Genomic DNA, 21794 nt, shown 5'->3' on the forward strand with positions numbered 1-21794 from the left:
AGGCAAAGGTTCCGAGTTCGAGTCTCGGTCGGGCACACAGTTTTAATCTGCTAGGAAGTTTCATATCAGCGCACACTCCGCTGCAGAGTGAAAATCTCATTCTCAAAGATTTTATTTCTTCTCCCTGGAATTTAATTCCCAAATTTTTCTTTTCTTTGCTTTGCTTTACTATTTGCTCAGTGTACAGACTGAATAACATACGGTATATGCTACAACTGTGCCTCACTCTCTTCCCAACTACTACTACCCTTTCAGGCCCCGTTGACTCTCAACTGCATTCTGGTGTCTGTACAAGATGTGAACAGCCTTTTACTCGTTGTACAATGGTGATTCAATAAGTAATGCCCCATATTCTTTTTTGCAGAACATATTTATTGATAAGGCTCAGAATTTGGTGACAATATACATCAACATGTCTTGCCCATGTCCTATTTTTCTACATAGTCTCCATCACGTTCTATGACCATAGACCAATGTTGTGGAAGAGCATGTATTCCCTGCTGGTAAAAGCTTTTGTCCTGTAGGTGTAGCAGTGTTTTCACTGCATGACTGACACTCTTGCATTTCCAATGCTGACCGACAACTGTAGAGCCAATTGTCGAGTTGTGATGTGCTGGCCAGCATGCATAATGGCATCCGCATGATTCAGCATGTCTGAAACAGTGGCTGTGACAGGATGTCCAGAGTGTGGCTACTCATGGAGCTCTGTTTCTGTATTTCCTGAGGCTGTAACTTTACCCATCGCCCAGCTATACTCCTATCAACTGCAGCATCCCCATACATTGCCCACAAGAATTCAATAACAGCACACTGCTTGTAACATGAGTTGAGTTATCAGTCCCACCAGAGCCTCCCATACCTTGTGCTCCTACTTGAGCTGCCTCTTGCCGCCCCCCCTCCCTGCCCCCCCCCCCCCCCCCTCTCTGCTTCTGAGGTAAACAGTGCTGTCAGAGGTTTGTTAAATATTCATTTGATCTAAGTAACAGATGGTACAAGTTGTTAATATTTCTCAGTGTGGGAGGTACAGGTAGACACCTGGTAGTGTGACTCAAAATGAAATCTCAGAGAAGACGATATACCATTGCCTTCCTCCAGTCTGTGAATTAATTTAACCATTGATTAGTTAATGTGTTATGTTCGTTAAATCTCATAATGGAAAGCCTTCAGGGATGTGGATGAGTAAAATAATACCTTGACAGAAGCAGCCAATGCAGTCTCATTTTGTAAAGTATACTTACAACAGATTATGATTAGTACTAATCTGCATATTAATAATTATGAGAATTACTTGTAATTACTTTATATAAATACTTTTTAAAGAGAAAAACAGCTACTCTTATATTAATATGCTGCTGTTTTTATCTAATAATACAGATGTATGGTTTACTTTGTACAGGTCATATCAGCTATGTATATACTGACTATTGCAATGCCTGTTCAGCACATATTTATGCGGAATTTAAATCTCTGAGTCCAAATATTATGATAAATTATAGGACTAGCTAGTGTGGTATTCTTATCTTGGGATCTTCTATTTTATGCCCTATGTCTGCTGGTAAGTCCCTATACACATTCACAGCAAAGTGTAAAACACTGGTTTTATCCAAAAATTCCGGGTGATCAAAAAGTCAGTATAAATTTGAAAACTTAATAAACTACGGAATAATGTAGATAGAGGGGTAAAAACAAAGTTCACATAGTTTGACAGATGGTGCTGGACAGCAAAACGTCAGTGACTGCACATGACAATCGTGTATAAAAGGAGCTGTAATGAGAGAGAGAATCAGATGTGCCAGCAGTCGCAGCATGTTGACGTTAACCTGAAGAGGCACTTTTAGTGAAGCTGTATTATCAGAATGGGTGATGTGCTAGTTCAGTGTTAGGATCCTATCTCCATAGGAAGGGGATACGAACGGGTAAAGGTCCGTTGACAAATGCAGTTGTGGTGAGAATGATTTCGAAGTTCGAAGCCATGGGTTGTTTAGACAATAGATCCTGTAGTGGCCGACCAAGCACAAGGCGTAATGCTGCTGAGACAGTTGAGGAATGGCACTGAGGCGTACCCTCTGATGCTATCAGTACAAAATCCATCGGCATCATGAACTGTTACCTGGTGATTTAGTGAAGCAGAGGGCATTTGCGGTGTGGGCGTTTCAAAAGATGGCGGAAGATGACGATTGGTTGAGTAACATGTTGTGGACTGACGAAGCTCATTTCACGCTCAGAGGGTCTGTCAACGCTCACAGCTGCAGAATTTGGGCTACCAACAATCTTAGAAATGGTGTGGAAACTCCATTGCACGACGAGAAAGTCATGGTATGGGTTGGATTTACCACATCTACCGTTATCGGGCCTTTTTTCTTCGAGAAAATGCGTGATTTTGGTTTTATAACTGCTACCGTGACGGGTGGAGGTACGCCGATATGTTGCAGAATCACATAATCCCCAGCCTGGCTGATAAACACCTGCTGGAACGTACGATGTTTATGCAGGATGGCACTCCACCCCATATTGCTAGATGCGTGGAAAGTCTCTTGCGCGCATCGTTTGGTGATGATCGTGTGCTCAGCCGCCACTTTTGTCATGCTTGGCCTCCCAGGTCCCCAGACCTCAGTCCGTGCGATTATTGGCTTTGGGGTTACCTGAATTCACAAGTGTATCATGGTCGACCGACATCTCTAGGGATGCCGAAAGACAACATCCAACGCCAATGCCTCACCATAACTCCGGATATGCTTTACAGTGCTGTTCACAACATTATTCCTCGACTACAGCTATTGTTGAGGAATGATGGTGGACATATTGAGCATTTCCTGTAAAGAACATCATCTTTGCTTTATCTTACTTTGTTATGCTAATTATTGCTATTCTGATCAGATGAAGTGCCATCTGTTGGGCATTTTTTGAACTTTTGTATTATTTTGGTTCTAATAAAACCCCTTGTCATTCCAAGCATGTGTGTCAATTTGTACCGCTCTATCTACATTATTCCGTGATTTATTCAGTTTTCAAATTTAGACATACTTTTTGATCACCCAGTATTCTATAATTTAGGAATGGAAGGAGAAGCGATATAGTAGAATCATAACACTTGAGTTAAGAAGCTAGCATTCTTGGCAGAGACCTGAAGGGATTCAGATTGATTATATTATGATAAGATAGATTTGACAAATGTAGAAAAAATTAAAATACAGTAAATAAAGCAGGTGAAAGGAAATTTAAATATCTAAAAATAAATTGACAGGAGGTGCAAGATAGGTAAGCTATATTACTAGAGGACAAATGTGACATTGTAGAAACATACATGGCTAAGATGGCAAACTAGCACTAACCAAAGGAGAGAAAGCTAAAAGGTAGAGGGAATTGTGGAAGGATATACAAGGTAAATGACTTGTGAAGACATTATTGCCACAAACGGTGTTGTGTGTATGGTAGAGCTGTGGTTAGCTTCATTGGCTGGCATGCTCCAGGTTGTCAGTTCTAATACAATCATCAGCAAATATTTGTTTGTATTTATCATTTCTAGAAGGTTCTCAAATTTCTTATGTCTAATTCTTGTGTATTCTGGAAAATTTGGTATGTGTATAAATAGCAGTGCCCTCTGTCCAACAGGCAGTTCTATTCTGTCCTGTCTGTATATTGGTCACCATAATGAATTTGCTTTCGTTGGTAAGTATTGCACTTCATTGACTACCCTACTTTTGGATTTTGACTTGTTTGTGGTTATGACATGACATCGTTTGGTGGAAATGCAGGGTTCTTCAAAATGATTACATCACCATGGTTCCAATTAAGCAATATAAAAGCCATCGCATACATGGACAGGAAGTTGGATACAAGAGGTACATCATTCCTGAGGTCTGTAGTTACAAGAGACCAATGGATTTCAAAACAGCTGCCCATCAGGCATCCAGTAGTGTTCCTCAGATGCTGCTCAGGACACAATGAAGTGGCTGAAAGGATTCAACTAAGCTGTCAGATGCAAGAAGGTGGGATGACATGATGTGTTCGGCAAATGTGTACTTTTACTTGGACGGAACAACCCCGCAGTGGTTCAAGAACATCGAAAAGAACTAGATAGCTGGTACAAATTCTAGACCAAACTGAAGAAAATATTTGATGGCACAGCAACAAGTCTGTTCATCAGAAGATCAATTGAAGAATAGTGCGCAACTTAATGGGGAAACATTACATACAGAATGTTTTCGCCTTACGCCACATCGTGAATCCAAATGTGATAGAAGCTGACAAAATCTCACACGTGATGAAAGGAGTTGCAGAAGACATCTACCAAGCTCTTCTGGTAAACATGTAACAGCAGCAGAGAAATTCGTCAAGTGGTGCCATCACATTGAGGTAATGTAGCAGAAAAAAACAACACCAAAGAGGCATGAACAACTCATGATCATAGCCTCACCTCGCATACATCAGGTAGTGAGAGAAGAGAAATACAGCAGTTTATGGCAGCCAAAAATGTCTGAGTATGCAAGGGATAGAAGCCATGAAAGTCCACTCCATATATCAGGAGGTAAAAGGAAATGTTGAAGAAGAGATGTTTCAATATTTGGCACAAATCTCAAACCCCAGTTGAATACATAATGAATTGTGGACTCATTCAACTCCAACTTATGTCATGACCGTCAAACAGCACTCAGCATCTGACCAAAGCTGGGCCAACCAAATCCTCTGGCAAGTGTAATATCCCACAGAAGAAATGATTTTTGGAGAACAGTGGACAACATGCATCCATTGTGGACAACCTGCACACGTTCTTTGCTACTTTAGAGAAAGACAAGTATCTAATGACTACTGCACCACCAGACATCAGCCGTCTCAACAGTTCTATTCACAACATTCAGCTGCAGTCGATTGTAGTCTTAACTGTGAGGACCAAGTCCATCGCTTTACCCTGGAGATGTCCACTCGCGAACATGTTGCAGCTGTTACCTGTTGCTGTACAGAGATAGCAGCCTCTTCCCTCACTGCTGAATGCAGGAAAACTATGTGGAGGCAAGGTTGCCATAGATGAAAATCCTCTATAGACGACATTTACGAAGCTGTCAAAGAATCTCTTTGAGGGCATCATCGATGGCCAACCTCTTGATGCTCTGCTTCAGGACTTTCTTCTTCTTCTGCTATAATGTGGAATGCTTATCGTCACCAGCTAAGGATGGCTATGATGGTGATACTAAAGTGATTGTGTTGAAAATCTCACATGTGAGTTATGTCCAGCCAACAGAAACATGTACAGCACAAATAATTAACAGTGACAGAACACAGCTGCTTGATTTCATCATTTTAACAGAATATAGCCGTAGTGTTATTCTTAGATGGGACTTCTTACAAAGCTTCACAAGCAGGCAGACTGTGGAAGATCACAGCTCCAAATTGATTAAGCTATCCCAGCAAGCACACATAACAAAGATTGCTTTGGCAGTTGTTTTTGCTGTTGAAGCCATTGTTATTGCCAGTCATCAAAGAGTTGAGTTCCTATCATCAATCTAGATGCTCAATGAAACTGCTGGAGTCTTTGTTGATTTGCAAAAAGCTACTCAGGCTCACAGAAGAAATCTACATGCCAGTGATGATCATAAGCATTTTTGGCAGCCGAGGAAAGCTTTGGATTACTAACTGACGTTCGCTGCTACAACTCATCCCTAAAGGTATGTGAACAGAGACAGCCAAATCATCTCACAGAGAGTAGCTTAGTGCCACTGATACGAATTGTGCTTCACCACTGCTAAAGAAAATTCAGTGAGGAAAGTACTGTTGAACTGCCAATAGGATCTGGGTTGACTTAGGAATAACATTGGCAATAGTTTGTGATGCATTCAAATCTGGAATGGAGAAAACACAGACCAAGTGACCCATGATAAAGCACATATCAAAACTGGAGATCATCCACCAATCAGCCGTTGTTTGTATAAGGTGTCGTATGCTGAATGATAGATTATCTGGGAAGAAATAGAGAATATGCTGCAATGTCATATCATTGAATCTTCAACATTCTTAGCCCTCTCCAATGGTCGTAATGGATGAGGATGGCATTGCACATGGTGTTCCTGCATCAACTACAGACAATTAAACCATCATAAAAGAGTCCATCCATTTCCCTCCATTAATGACACCCTAGACCAATTGAAAGGAATACGCTATTTCTCAACTATGGATCTGCCGACAGGCTACTGACAAATCAAGGTTGAAGATGTGGGCTGTGGGAAGACTGCCTTCACAACAGCTGATGGCCTTAGATAGTTCAAAGTTATGCTGGTAGGACCATATATTTTTGCTCCAGCCACCTTCAAACATGTGATGGACAATCTCTTTGACTCCTTAAGTGGACGATGTATGTTTGCTACTTGGAAGACATTCTTTTTGAAAAACATCTGAAGAACATGTAAGCTGACTGACAACCTTTTAATATGTTCAGACATCAAGCTACTGCCTGAATGTGAAAAAGTGCCTCTTCATTGCCCAACAAATAAAAATCTTGGGGTGCCTAATTAATGCTGATGGAGTCTATTCCAATCCAGAGAAAATATGACCAGTCACCGATTTTCCAATCCTCAGCACATTGTTTATGTGAGAAGTTTTCTCGGGACGTACTCTTACTACCGATGATTCATATAGCAGTCCTGTACCAAGGCATGTCCCTTGGAAGAACCACTGCAGGGAGGTGCCAAATTTTCCTGGTATGAGGTGCAAGAAGGATCTTTGTTTATAAGGTGATGCTAATATCATCTCCAGTGCTAGCATTGTGTGACAAGAATGTTGATACACAAATTCACATTGATGCTAGCAGTTATGGGCTAGGTGCAATTCCAGAAGTTTAGAAATGTGCCAAAAATAAATTCAGAATAGCACATACATCCAGAGTACTCTGAGGCTGAGATGAACTACTCTACAGCCATAAAGAGTACCTTGCAGTTGTTTGGACCAACAAGTTTCATAAGTATTCGTGTGGCAAACCTTTCACCATTTTGGTGGACAAATATATACTCTGTTCTGGCTGATTATCCTGAGTGATCTATTGTTGTGACTGGCGACATGGACACTGAAGTTTCAAGAGTATGATGTCACAGCGCTATATGAAAGCAAATGCAAACACAAGGGTGCTGACTGCCTTTCAAGGAATCGTTTGGCAGAATGAATCAGCATGGATGATGTCTGCCATCACTGCATTAAGTGACATGGCTGCTGAACAGAGACAAGATCAAGCATTGTTGAAACCCAGTGAAACCTTCAAGAAGTAAGAACTGATCAAACAACTACTATTAATAAACAGGGCATTTTATGAGAGGAATTATGATCCAGTGGTGCTGAAATAATTGTCATCTCAGATCATCTACGGCCAGCTATCCTGAAGTACATATTTTTATTGTACTGGCATTCACAGCCAAACTTTTGTGTGTTGAAAAAAAAAAAGTGCTGCAGTTGTAGATCCTTTATTAAAAACACAACTGGTTTCATAATTTAAATTACATCGTCAGGTGCAAATCTGAACAAATAGAAGAGACCATAAACAATACTATACAAAGACCATATCATAGTGACAGAAAATGTTCGCAAGATTGAATGCTTACCTTATAGTGCTCAAACCAATTTTACAGTCTGATTCTAATACTTTCTTAAAATTTGGAAATTTTGCAAAAAGCAATAGTCATAGGTTAAAAAGTGGCAATGAAACTGGAGCCTATGAACAAATTGAACAAGAGAAAAGATTATAAAAAGCACCAGAAAGATCAGATTTAATACTAGAAACTAAATGATCTGTATTGGGCAAATGTAAAGTCAAGGCAGAACTGTAACCGAACCGGAAAAATGTTCCTTAAACCTAACTTCAAAGGAGCTTCCAGTTTGGCCTATTTACCTAGACTGGCAACCATCACAGATGATGCAAACATTGACTTGTGTGGCTCCTGTTTCATTGTCTCTGTGTGTTTAAACCTCTGCCCATTATTCCTAGGAATGAAATATGCTGGGATAATACCTTTTGTAGCCACTTGTGTACCCACTCTATTTGAAGCTGTTCCACAGTATGAAGTCCTATGATATGAAACAATCCTAGCACCATTCTCCTGCACGGGGAGTAATTTAAATGAAATATCCTGTAGACCCTGGGCTGGAGCAGTCGTGAATGCTCCATGGGTCACCTGGGATTCATGAAGACTGACAGTACCAGGTGCAGGTATCTCAGGTCAGGTGTTTACCGATCAATTAAGACACTGTGTGATCCTCTGTAAAACATGCCAATTAATGGCAGTATGTGTCACAGTTGCCTCCAATGTAGTTGTCACAAATTTCATCTGCAGCAGTGATGTTCCACTGGCTTTGAATTGACCTCATGGGGAAATTTCCAGAGTTGACAAACTGGAATTGGTGGATAATCTGCACTGACTACTGCACCTGCTATGCTGTGAGTGAAGCTGTGCTGACTGATGAATCTTATGAGATTGCCAAACTTGTAGTAGAAGACATCTCTTCCAAGCATGGAGTATTCTGGGAGTAGCATCAGAGGTAATTTCATGTTGTTTCATCACCCGTAGGAGGACCACCCACAGACAAATACAAGACTGAACACTTTAATAAGACATTGGTAGAGTTAAGCTGAATCAAGGCCCCAGGTGTAGATGCCATTCCCTCGGAATTATTGAATTCCTTGGGAGAGCTAGCCATGACAAAACTGTTCTACCTGGTGTGCAAGATACATGAGACACATGAGTCATAATTGCAAAATGTTGACACACAGTATTTATAGAAGAATGGAAAAAACTGGTAGAAGCTGACCTCAAAGATGATCATTTGACAGAAATATGAAAACGCATGTAGTGTTCATGGTATTTGTGGGTTTGGAGAAAGCTTTTGACAATGTTGAGTGGATTAAATTATTTGCAATTCTGAAGGTTTCTTGGATAAAATAGAGTGCAAAATTATGCACAACTTGTACAGAAACCAGACTGCAGCTATAAAAGTTGAAGAACATGAAAGGGGAATGGAACAGTGGTTGAGAAGGGAGTGAGACAGGACTGTACCATCTCCCCGGTGTTATTCAGTCTCTACACTGATAAAGCGTTACATGAAACCAAGGACAAATTTGAAGAAGTAATTAAAGTTCATGCAGGAGAAATAAAAACTTTGAGGTTTGACGATGAAACTTTAATTTAGAGCCAGCAAATGACTTGGAAAAGCTGTGGAATGAAGAAAGAGATTGTGCAATGAACATCAACAAAAATGAAAAATGGATACTAGAATGGTGTCACATTAAATCGGGCGAAGCAGAGGTTATTTCATTCATGTGATAGTTGTAAATTACATTACTCCAAGAGGCTATTTAGAAATTCTCCCATCCATTTGCTTTATTGAAATGTTAACACTAACACATTACAATAACCCAAGAAATTATCCATATGAATGTTTGTCTGCTTAGTTATCATGTTCAGTGTTAACATGTAACTAGGCATGATGAATTGTAAATCATAGGTTACTTACCAGAAGAATAGTCCTGAGATCAAATTTGTGGTAGAATTGTGTTATGAAAATGTGTACAGACACAACATTACTGATGTCAGCATTCTCCACCTCTCTAATGATGTCTACCAGCCATTCAAACTGTTTTTGTGTCTTTGTTATCCACAGAAAGTACACCTGCAATAAAAAGTCCATTTTGATGTTACTTGTTGATAACTACAGATCGCATTTCAAATGTATCGTGAATATGCTAATATGTGTACTGCATCACCATTCTATAGGCTAGTTCACAATCTACACCTACATCGGCATCTACATCTACATCTGTACTCTGCAAACCACTGTGATGTGCACGGCAGAGGGTGTGTCCCCTTTGCACCAGTTATTAGGGCTTCTTCATGTTCCATTCACATATGGAGCACGGGAAGAATGATTGTTTGAATGCCTCTGTGTGTGCAATAATTATTCTAATATTATCTTCATGGTCCCTATGTGAGTGATACATAGGGGGTTGTAGTATATCCCTAGGGTAATCACTTAAATCTGGTTCTTGAAACTTTGTTAACAGACTTTCTTGGATAGTTTACATCTGTCTGCTGTTCAGTCAAGTAGGAAGTGATACAGTAGGCCTAGTTAACAGGTAAACAACAAGTAAGCAAGCATACATTCACACATGATTTAGATGGTAGTCAGGTGTTGGCTGTTGTCTAGTATACGCTACAATGTGATTCAGAGCGTTAGGGCTTACCAAGTTATACACCTTACAACAATGGTTATACTGGAAGAGGTGGAAGAAGATTGAAACAGTAAGGAAGAGAAAGACACAGTGAGCATGAAAATGGATTAGCTGGAGAGATTTGCATGGAGCTTTCAGAGTGTTTCTAAAAGATCTCTCAACTGATGACCTGAAAGAATATCGTTTAGAGTATAGTACTACATGGTACTAATCAACAATCTGTATTGGCATTAAAACAATTTTTTTCTCTAAATTGTTTTAAAAAATTCAAAAGGTGACAGGAAAATAACTTTGACGGATATGTCCAAAAGGAGGATACCATTGTAATCATAAAGCAATTATCTTTCAAATAAAAAAACTCTTAACAAATTACCTAGAACTGTTACAGAGAATAGAATTTTAAAAAAGTTTCCAAAATTCACATCTTCAAAATGGTGTTTGCAGTGTCATCTTCAGAGGTCTGTATCTCGGGGCAGGAATTTTTTGGAGGAAACAAAAAAGTGTTTTTTTGCAAAAAAACAAAAAAAAATTTTTTTCAAACTCCTGAATTTTAACATGTGCCAAATTCAATAGCATCTGAGACAATGAAGGTAAACCCCCCCCCCCTCTCTCTCTCCCATCTGAAGTGATACAGATTATGCCATAACCGTTAATGTCTAATTCTGGTTCCAGCATTTCATTTTTTTTAATGTTTGAAACTACATGTAATGAGTCTTCCTGGGTTTAAGATGCAAACTATTTGCTGTGACTCAGTGATAGGCCTGTTCTGCTACTGTATGGACTGTATGCAGTGTGGCCAAGTTTTGGTCCCTGACTGGTATGATTGTATGACCAGCAAATATTACATATTTGAAGAGGTCTTTAAAGTTATTGGAATGTCAATCATGCAAGTTGCGATCCCAGGAATGAACTCTGTAGTTAATTTGTTTTTGAATATCTGTAGGTTACACCTTGACCAAACAATTTTTCTTCTTTTTTACAACCCAGACATGGTTCGCTGGAGGTACAACATAATCATAGCATTTTTTGTTTTGTGGTTATCTAGTAACTTAATAAAAACATGTCTATATAGAAAAGAAGCAAAAAAAATTGTGCTTACATAAGGTGGCACCTATAAAAAAACAAATTTATTTGTAAGCAAACAGACATAAGAGTAAGCTGCAACGCCCAGCTCAGTAATTTACTTCTTGATGAGTGAAGCTGTGTTTAGACTCGTTTATGGATTACTGCATACTCCTGCAGTGAGTCGCCTAGATGGCATGAGGGTGGCGGAAGGCCCACAGCAACACAGCCAGCCTGAGTGGCAGTCCCAGTGTACAGCTCATTTAGATGTTACAGCTCTACATTTTATTTCCGTCATTATGCATTCACTATTTTTCCGTCATTGTACATTTGTTATTTATGGATTACTGTATACTCCTGCGTTCCTTGAAATCAATGCTACCTTCCCTCCAGAAATTCCCATTTGACTTCCCACTGCATCTCCGTAATACATGGTTGCTGTTCGAACCTACTGGTAATAAATGTAGCAGCCCCCGTCTGAATTACTTCAATGTCTTCCTTCAATCTGACTTGATGGGGATTCCAAATGCACGAGCAGTAGTCAAGAATGAGTTGCACAGCGTCAAATTCACTTTTTGTTTCCAGATGAACCACATTTTCCTAAAATTCACCCAATAAGTCAACCGTTCACCCTTCCTACAACAATCCTTATATGCTTGTTCCATTTCATATTGCTTTACAACATTGTACTTAGATATTTAATCGAAGTGATACTGTCAAGCAACATGCTATTTATGCTATATTTGAATATTACGGGATTGTTTTTCCCTCTCCCCTGCAGTAACGTAAATTTTTCTGTGTTGAGAGCTAGCTGCCATTCATCACACCAACTAGAAATTTTATTATGTCAAGTGGATAAAAACTCAGCACGTTACAAACATTTGTCATCGCTAAAGTGTTTAAAACACACAGCACCTTGTCCAAAAGGCCCTGTCTGTATACATACTGCTCACAGATGCTTGTTACATGGTACAATATGTTATCACTCTCTATAACTGCAATGGACTATGATGCATTTCTGGGGGGCCCCAATGCAGCAGAAACATAAAGACAGACCCTATTTGTAATATTGCTCTTGTACTGTAGTGGAACACAAATGTATTCAGGAATTTTGTGAAGAAGAGTTATACTGACCACCTCAGTGGTGACTACTGATGTCGTGGTCAGAAGTGGGGTGTGAGGTGCAACGTTCAGTGTGATACTGATTATGACTGTTGTGCCTTTAAACTTTTCTTGGAAGACTTTTCCAATTATAATTGCTGTAGAACTCAGGATTCCCACAACACGTTTATATGAAATAATTTGCAAGAATTCTGTTGAGTTAACTTACTTGCAAAAATCCTATTTAGTTACCATTTTTTAAGATAAACAAGACCTTGCAACTTACAAATTTTAGCAAATTAATGCTAAGCACAATCTTCTTCTTTTCTTCTTTTGCTCGCGCCTTTATCCCGGGGGTCATAGGATCGGCGTGGTTAGGTATGGATTTGGCAAGGTTAATGTTAAGGGGTGGCTGGATGCCCCTCCTGCTGCCATCCTGTACCCCGGTGGGACGGAATTAGTGTATCCCAGTTGTCTGCATCTAGTGTAATCCTTGGAATAGTGCTAATATATTCAGATGTCTGTGAGTCTTCCAACTGAGGCAGGAAGTGGGAATCGGCCCGGTATTAACGTGGGGGGATGTGGAAAACTGCCTAAAAACCACATCTAGGCTGGCTGTCACACTGGCCCACATTGTTAATCTGCCGGGCGGATTCGATCCGGGGCCGGCCCGCCTACCAGAGTCCAGGAAGCAGCGCATTATCACTCTTGCCTGATCTGGCAGGTAATGCTAAGCACAATGTGTATCTAAATAAATTCTGTCTACTTCTATTAAGTGTTGCTAAACAAAACAACCTCCGATGCCGAACAAAGGGTACCTCTGGTGACTGGTCTGCGATCTCATCAACATCTACAAAACGTAGTGGTGACTGTTATAACCTTTAATCACCAATAATTGTGTGGATATTCAAACACATTCACTTAGAAACAATAGCTGGTTACATGATAACAGCTCAGTATCTCTTATTCGACTGCCGTGCCGTGACATGCAGCCGGCACCGTTCGTAGCTAGGTGGCGCTCCCGCGCTCAGCCGAGTTGCGGAGCGCCTCTATCGCCGTTTGCGTGTACTGTTGTGGCGTCACTGTTAAATGTTGTGGCACTGTCACAACAGTGACTGTTTTACTAGCTTAATCAACCCCCAGGGAGAAGTAGAACATCATCCAGATATCTTTCTGGAAAATCAAATCAGCATCTGGAGCGTGTTCTTCGGTTAGATTGTGCTCCTTTTTTGGATGGTAGTACATGCATTTGGTTTTGAGGAACAAGTGTAGGTGGCAGTTCAGAAATAAGTATGCTGGTTTTACTCTGTCAGTTGAGATATTAGAAGTTTAGTACAGTTTCCAGTGTTCGTTCTCCTCTTTTGATCATCCAATGTGGGTTGTCATACAGATGGGTAGCAACAGTACCTTTGACAGTAATTGTAGATGCGGTACAGAGCCAAATGCTTGTGGTCTTTATGTGAAATATGTGTTTGTAGATATTGTGTCAACTTTAAGAAAACTACAAATGTGCGTGTTTTATATTTCGTGAAGATCACAGCAGCTAAGTGGCAACCCAGGGAAGATGGCAGCGTAGATTTACATCCAGATGGCCTCACACAAGATGATGCCAGAAGTTTCCTGTAGATGCTAGGCCTTCATTACTAAGACAGCATAGCTGTGTTTTGAAATGAAAAATAAAATTTATGTTTAGTTCAGGAGGAGACATGCTTGCTAAAACATGTACAGAGAATTCCGCATAGTTTACATGGCAGTGTGTACATAGTGTTCTTTAATAAAACAGTTTATGTCTTTGGAAAAGAAGTTAAAAGTGTTTACGTGACAAATTATTTTGGAAGATAATGAATCAAAAATATTTGCCAAGGACGTGTTTAAAGAACAATGCTTGGAAGTGAGTTTTTGTTTGTTTGTTTAATGAAAGTTTAAAAGCTATTACAAAGCCAGTTGAATGTGCTGGGTAATCTCTGATGCAGCAACATCATGAAAAATTGATATAAGTTTTTAATATCAAAACATTTTGAAAAAAATATGGACATGATAGAGTATATCTATAGAAAGTGATTAAGTTTTTATTTAGGAAGTGACTAGAGTCATCACAAATTATGTCGATAATGTGCACGAGTTCTGGAAATTGGGGGAATATTACTGAGATGTCACACATCATTGGTGGCTGGGTGCAGCTGAGTACGTGCTCTGCTTCCCTATTCCCTCATTCTTACTGATTCTCCCCTTTCTACCACTCCCCTCAGCTTGCAGTCAATGCTGCCACTACTTCTTGCCCGTAGCCTAGCAGCTGCCAACAAGAGGCAGAGAGGCATGAGAAGCAGTTTGTTTGGATCTGATTTTCAGAGGCTGTTGACACAGTGACCGGTGACAGCGGTCATGTGTGCACTAGTTGTGTGTGGAGATGTATGTGCGCTCTCACTTTCTGATAAAGAAAGTTGTGAGAAAGTGATTATCTTTTCTGTGTGCCTATCTGTGCCTCAGTGATCATCTTTACGTTGAGTTGCTGCCTGTCCTACGTTGAGTTGCCGCCTGTCCTCGTTAGTATTTATTCTCAGAGTATTTGAACATGTTATCTGTTGCATGGATTGATCATGGTCTCATTTCATCAACATAGTGTCTGTAACATGTGAATAGCTGGCCACACGAGGGGACTTCCACAATGGGCCAAAATCGCAGGCTATTTTTGTGTTTATCTCTAGCGGATTGAGCCTGACAATCTGAAGCCCATAGTTTCCCACTAATCTGCAGGCCGTGCCTGTCAGATCTAGTCTCATTGATCTGCACGCGAGCCGGGTCTTTGTGTGTGGTGTAATGCAGCAGATTTTCGTGGTTTATCCATTGACCCAGGACTATGGTGCTCGTACAGTTTTATAGATATTTTATTTATTCTAGTACATTTTGGCACTTTGAAAGTAGTTTATGTATTAGAAAGTATGGATGGTAAGAAGAAGAAAACTGTGGAAATCGCTGGTTGCTTGTTTGCTATTTACTCATGTATTTCTTGAAAGAAAAATCACACAGTACCTGTAAAACAATAGACATAACAAAGTGGATAATAGCCAATAGCAATGGACATAGTAGAACCAATACTTTATTGGCGGTCACCTATGTGTTGGTCTACACAACTCTTCCCTACCTTATACACTTCTTTCAAGGGGCCTACTTCTTTCTGGGGCTGTTCATGAAATCAGTGAAGGTATTTTAAATCTCTTGTAGCTCCAATGAAATTCTTATTTTTGTCACCAAATGTGTTTAGTTTTATTGAAATAAAAGAAAATCAGTGGTCTTAATGAAACATAAACATGATTTGGCTTGCTTTCTTTATCCAAAAACAGTTCATTACAAAAGATGTTAATACTCAAGATTTTTGCTCACGTTTAGAAATACAGAAGTCCTAACATTTTTTGTCAATTTATGTCTTTACTTACCCTTGATATCTCAAAATGTGTCAGGGAAAAGTGCTACAACTTGTCTGGAAATCAAGGAAATATCAGGGAATTTCACTTGGGGAAACTTGTGGCAATCCTGTATACACAGCTCAAACAGTTTTGATGAAAATTACAAATTGAGATTTCTTTGAATCTGTGTAAAAATGAGCCAGCAGGTGGTTAAATAGTAGCTTACCAATGATTTTGCATTGGCTTAAGACTTATTGGTAAAACGTGTTCTTTTATGTAGTGAAATGTGTTAAGCTTGAGTTGTAAGAATACTGGATAGTATAGATTTCATAATTTCTCCCAGTTAGACAAAGTGAGGAGCTGCAAGAAAGTGAAGAACAAAGAGGAATGGTTGTTTTGCCATACATTGGTGATGTTTCTTCGTAAATAGAAAAATTATTGGATAAACATAGTCAGACACGTCTTTCATCAGTCAGTGCTTTTTTAGTCTTTAGTGGAAGATGCTCTTGGTTTAAGTAGGCCTGTTGTCTATAATACCCCCTGTAGCTGTGGGACGTCATACATTGGACAGACTCGTCACACTGTAGACAGATGCATGGAATATTGATGACACATGTCTGGACCAGGCAGAGAAATCTGCAGTGGCCAAGCATTGTCACAGTACAGGAACACTGTATGGAATACGTGTCTGCTGCATCTGAAGATGTCTGTCAGTTGTGCTTACGAAATACTGTGGAATTTTCACTTCGACATTAGACATTTTCACTGAGAACTATATTAACAGTTTTACATTTTTTCCCACTAATGACATGCAGATCATCCTTAATTGCAATTATCCTAAAATTATCATTTATAATATCCAGCCAGGTTCCTGGATTGCTGCCTTTCTATTGCTACCTTTCTCAGCCACTAGGCATGAAACGAGATTCAAGAAAGTCAGATTTCTACATTCTGACATGGTGACTTGTATAAAATATCCAGGTGCAAGAGTTCGGCATTAGTCTGGCTTACACAGTGCGAAATATTTTTGTTTTTAAGCCAGAGCACAATATCTGCTTTTAGTGTTTGTACTTGGTATTTTCTCAGCAACAGCTGAATGATTGCTGGCATGGTAATTACATTGGCCTACTGTGAAGCAAGGTATAGCAAGAATTGATCAATGAACCATTTCTTGAAACTGACAACGTTCATTTCTGCATAGTTGTCTTTGCTGTTTTTCTTGCACCTAAATTCAAGTATACACTCTGGAACAATACCAGAAGAAGAGCCAACATGCAGAATGAATATCGGAGAACATTATCATTTGACACCTTTAAAACTGGGTACCATCACTCATTTTCCCATAGGTATTAATTGAATGATTCTGATTCATTGACATTTCCTCACGGTAATACACTGTTGAACTACCCCCTATTCTTGTATCGTGGATCTTTATAAGGGATGTGGTTTGTGTTGTACCTATCCCACTTCTTTCAATTAGAAACTTTATTTTTGGCGTATTTGAAACCGATGTCTTTTAGAATTATTTGCATTGATGAAGTGCTATCTTTGAAGCCAATTTTCTCATGCATAAACTGTGACAAGATTTTGTGATGTAAGCCATTCACTACTCATATACATTTCAAACATGGAGCATTTTAAAATATCATTGTCAAAACTATTCACTTATGTTTGCGAGTTTCTTAAGATTTCAGTGCTTTCCAGGTGACGGGGAACAAAATTTTCCTGGAGTTTCTGCAGGTCTGGTGCTTTAGCGTACTATTCTCTGTATATTTCTCTTGCCAACACATGCTTCTGCAGCTCATTCTCGTGTCTTCAGAATGTCAAAAGCAGGAGTCCCGCTTTCAGATTCATGTTTGAAAACTTGGTAAACACAGTAAATAAACCTTCTCACCTCTTGTGAAGCACTTTGCATTTATTGCCATCACCTAACACATTTATTTGGAAATCTCAATAAAACATTTACACACACACATTCACAGCTATACTGCTACAAGGAAATAACATTGACTTTTGAATCAATGATTCACTCACTCTGTAAATTGAACTATATTGTCGTGAAGTGCGGAAACAGTGCAGCATGTGGAAGAGAGATTCTCGCAGTCTAGGTGTAACTTGTGGCTAGCTGCTTGGAGAGACAATGAATCTTATTGACTGCTGGCAGTTATTGGAGGGGAAATTGCAGAACCTCTGAAAATTGAGCCACCTTTCTACATGACTCGAACTATAGTCTTGCAAATGTGATGTAGCCACTCTCCAGTCCCGAGTATTACAATATTTGAGACATGCTGCTGTCATCCACCCAGTAACACAAGTCTCAACGCAATCTCCATAAGATGACCACCTCTTCAGCCATTGCTAGCAGTTGCAACTTGTCAGCAGTTAAAAGGAGCAACCACCTGAACATATCAAGGAGTTTCTTCAGTGAAATTTTGTAGGAGCTGCAAAACTTGATCCAGCTGCCTACTCGAGTCGTGTGTATTCCGCGAATTATCTTGACCCCAAAGCGTAACTTTCTACTTCTCCCATTTTGGCAGAGAAGTCAGTATGTAAAAAACAGCTAAGTAAATTCAACATGATCATCAAATTCACAACAATTACTCAAGAAAAAGCCTGATTATGAAATGTTGTACGGCAGTGAAACTTACCTTTTTACAGCTTGAAAAACGGTTAGAGTTAGCTCTGAAGACAATATCTTTAAGAATGGAGGCAAATGGTGTAACTCCAATTCCACCTCCAATGAGGACAGCTGTCTCATATCTGTACCAGTCTTGATGACTTTCGCCAAATGGTCCCTCGATGTGCACCTGTGAAAATCGAATTACTTTTTACTTACATTTTTGTAAAGTTTAAACACACAAAAAAGAGGATCAGTGATCAAAAACAGTAGAAACCAGTCAAATTCCTTCAAGTAAGGATTAATAATGAATATTATGTTATTATCATTATCTTTATTATTATTATTATTATTATTATTATTATTATTATTATTATTATTATTATTATTGTTATATTCCAACATTCATAATGTTAACTAAATGATGTGATAAAGTTGTTACAAAAACATTGTCACCAACTATTTCTAATTATATAAAAAGACATTTTCAGTTCTTTAAAGTATATGTATGTCAGAAATTGGATGTAAAATCGATACAGTTGCTACCTTACCATCCATTGTATTGCTTTTTATAGCAAAAATGGGCTAGGCATTGCATTGTCATATATACACTGTTGCACAAATAGTTCATAAATTTGTATTGTTTCCCCATATGTCACTGGCTGAATGACTGAACAAACTTTATTAAGTTAGTGAAATTATGTAGTTACTATCAGCTGGAAATTATGTGTGAAAATAATCTGTTATTGAATAATTCAGTTTGGAGGAGAACATTATTCCACTGTAAGAAAAAGATACAGATGTGAGTGAGGATGTACGCATCAGTCACACCCAAGGATGAGTCCTCTCCTCCTAGCGACTTGCAGCATCACATTCACACACAACACTGCATCCAAAGACGGTGTACAACTTAAAGAGTGACAGGCTTTTCATGCTACTGTAAGAAGCATTTAGAAGAATATGCAAAACCTGAAGTGAATGTTACTGTATGGAGAACACTACACTGTAAAGATAAGAAATCCATTTCTCTATAAACAATTTGACATAATATGCAAGCACTAGAGCAAATGTCCATAGTTACAGTTAAATAAATACAATGATAAGAAATATTGTAATAGGACTACCATTGCACTTGGCTACGAATGTGGAGGCTTACAAAAGCTGACATTGGCCAATGTAATTGAGGAAGTTCTTAAAGCATTGCAGTATATGTTTCCTTTGACATTCTTACTTTTCAAAAATACTTTAATGTTTATTCTTCAAACAGATGGATGAGTTGAACTTTGCTCGTGCCAATGGCTTGTCATAGTGAAAATATGACAGAATGATGTACATGCCTACCACTTTCAGCTGAAACTGCAATTGTTCTATTTCTAAAATAAAAAAAGCACTCATTACAGCCTAAGCAAACAGAAGATTAACTAATAAAGATAAAGATGTTCATCAAAATAGTAAAGTTTTGTGTGTAGGATTGACAAGCCATTCCATGCTAGTAATTCATTTAGTGTGTTAGGATTGACAGGCCATTCCATGCTAGTCATTCATTTTGTGTGTTTGTAATTTAAGGAATAAAGGTAACAACTCTCTGAATAACAGAGATACATAGTTCTTCTTCTTCTTTTTCCATTACGGCCTCTGTAGGGCCACGGGTAGCCCCTTCGTGGACTGCATTTTCCTCTTCTTCTCCCAGAACCTCTTCATTCTTTCTCTTCTTCTCTCCCGCTCCTCTTCCGAGATCTTCAGTTTCCGTTTCTCCTGTCGGCTCCACCGGTGACACTCTAATCTTTTCCTGTATTCTTCTCTGTCATTTATCTCTGGCATATTGGTCGGTGTATATTTGTTCCTCCAATTTTCCTTTCCTTCGACCTTGATCCCCAATTCCAACCAGTCCTTCCAACCCACATGGTTCCTGTCTTTCCCCTTGTCCTCCCTGTTGTTTCCCACACTCTCTTCGTCATTCTGTCCATACTCATCCTAACTACATGTCCAGCAAACCTTGCCCTTTTGAGTCTGATTTCCCCGGATATTGTTCTCATGTTCTGGTACAATTCTTCCCTAGGTCTTCGCATCCACCTCTCTCCACCTCTTTTGGGACCTAGTATTTTTCTCTCTTCTTTCTCTAGTTGTTCTGCCCCATTTCTTCCTAGTGTCTTCGTCTCAGCAGCATAGTGGCGTAACTTTGCATCTGTGGATATATTCTTATTATTATATATGTCTCTTGTCAAGCAGAAGGCTGACCTCATCTTCTTTATCCTCCCTGTTATTCCCTCCTTGCTCCTGTTCCTTCCTGTCATAAATTCTCCCAGATATCCAGATATTTAAATTTGTCCACCATTTGCACAGTGCCTTCCGGTGTTTCCCAGTCTGCAGTGATATTTAATGTCTTTGTCTTGTTATAGGCGATCCTCAGTCTCACCTTTCTGGCTACCTTACTTAAGTTGTCAAGTTGTGTCTTTGCATCTTCTTCCATCTCACTTACTATTGCTATGTCGTCTGCAAAGGCTAGGCAGTCCACTTGAACTCTGTTGTCCTTTTTGTCCCCCACATGTGACACACAGGTGATCCCCCCCCCCCCCCCCCCCCCCCACACACACAACACACACACATCACTGTATGGCTACTGGTATATTTTACTTGTTCACTACATGGTGCTGTCACTGCTGAGATGAGGTGTTGTGTTTGGTGTAGAAGGTGAGAGAGGAGAGGAGGTGGAGAGTGGGAGGGAGTGTTGGAGACCAGCAGCTGATGGCTGGGAGGGTGAGGCAGCAGGGTACATGGGACAGGATTGTAGCATTGGCACTGGTAAGCTCAGTCTGTATGTAGCATGCAATTATGTGGAATAGTAGCTTTGGGGAGTGGGGGGTGTTACAACAGAGGAAGAGGAGACTGCAGGAAAGAGGATGTGCAAGTAAGATGGGTGAAGTTAGTCTCAAGGGCAGTATGTGGGAGTGGGTTTTGAGCCTGGCTCTAGCAGAGACCGAGGCCAGAAGATTACTGTTTTGAAGGATTTGTTGCAAGAACAACTTCCAGCTATGTAACTCAGAGAAGCTCGTATTGGAAGGAACCAGATGCCTCAGTTGTGAAGCAACTGCTGAAATGAAGCATTTATGCCTAGCAGTGTGTTCTGTCACTGGGTGATCAATTCTGCTTTTGGCCTGTTGTCAGTGGACATTCATTTGGGTGGATAGATGGATGATGGTCATGCTCACATACAGGGCTGTGCAGTAGTTACAGGAGACCTGATAGATGATGTGGCTGATTTCATGTGTGTCCCTAATATGGATAGAATTGTGTGTGGTTTGGTGGAGTTGAAGTAGGACCAGCATCTTCCATAGGGACATGACCAATGTATTCAGGGAGTTGGTAGTGTGTATGGCATATGGATGGATCAGAATATTTTATATGT

The 21794-nt window shown here is 39.7% G+C and overlaps 1 protein-coding gene across 1 annotated transcript in view; it reads right to left on the reverse strand.

The window, feature by feature from the left end:
• The window catches only part of LOC126281928 (dual oxidase-like), a 234658-nt gene that overhangs the window by 13502 nt on the left and 199362 nt on the right, over positions 1-21794 (reverse strand). Inside the window, exons 29-30 of the mRNA XM_049981262.1 lie at positions 18420-18578; positions 9490-9645 (exon numbers count right to left, since the gene is read on the reverse strand). Of these exons, the coding sequence (XP_049837219.1) occupies positions 9490-9645; positions 18420-18578 (315 nt within the window). The remainder of the gene's footprint in view (positions 1-9489; positions 9646-18419; positions 18579-21794) is intronic.

The sequence above is a fragment of the Schistocerca gregaria genome, chromosome 7 (genome assembly GCF_023897955.1).
Source record: "Schistocerca gregaria isolate iqSchGreg1 chromosome 7, iqSchGreg1.2, whole genome shotgun sequence".
In the NCBI taxonomy this organism is placed as follows: domain Eukaryota; kingdom Metazoa; phylum Arthropoda; class Insecta; order Orthoptera; family Acrididae; genus Schistocerca; species Schistocerca gregaria.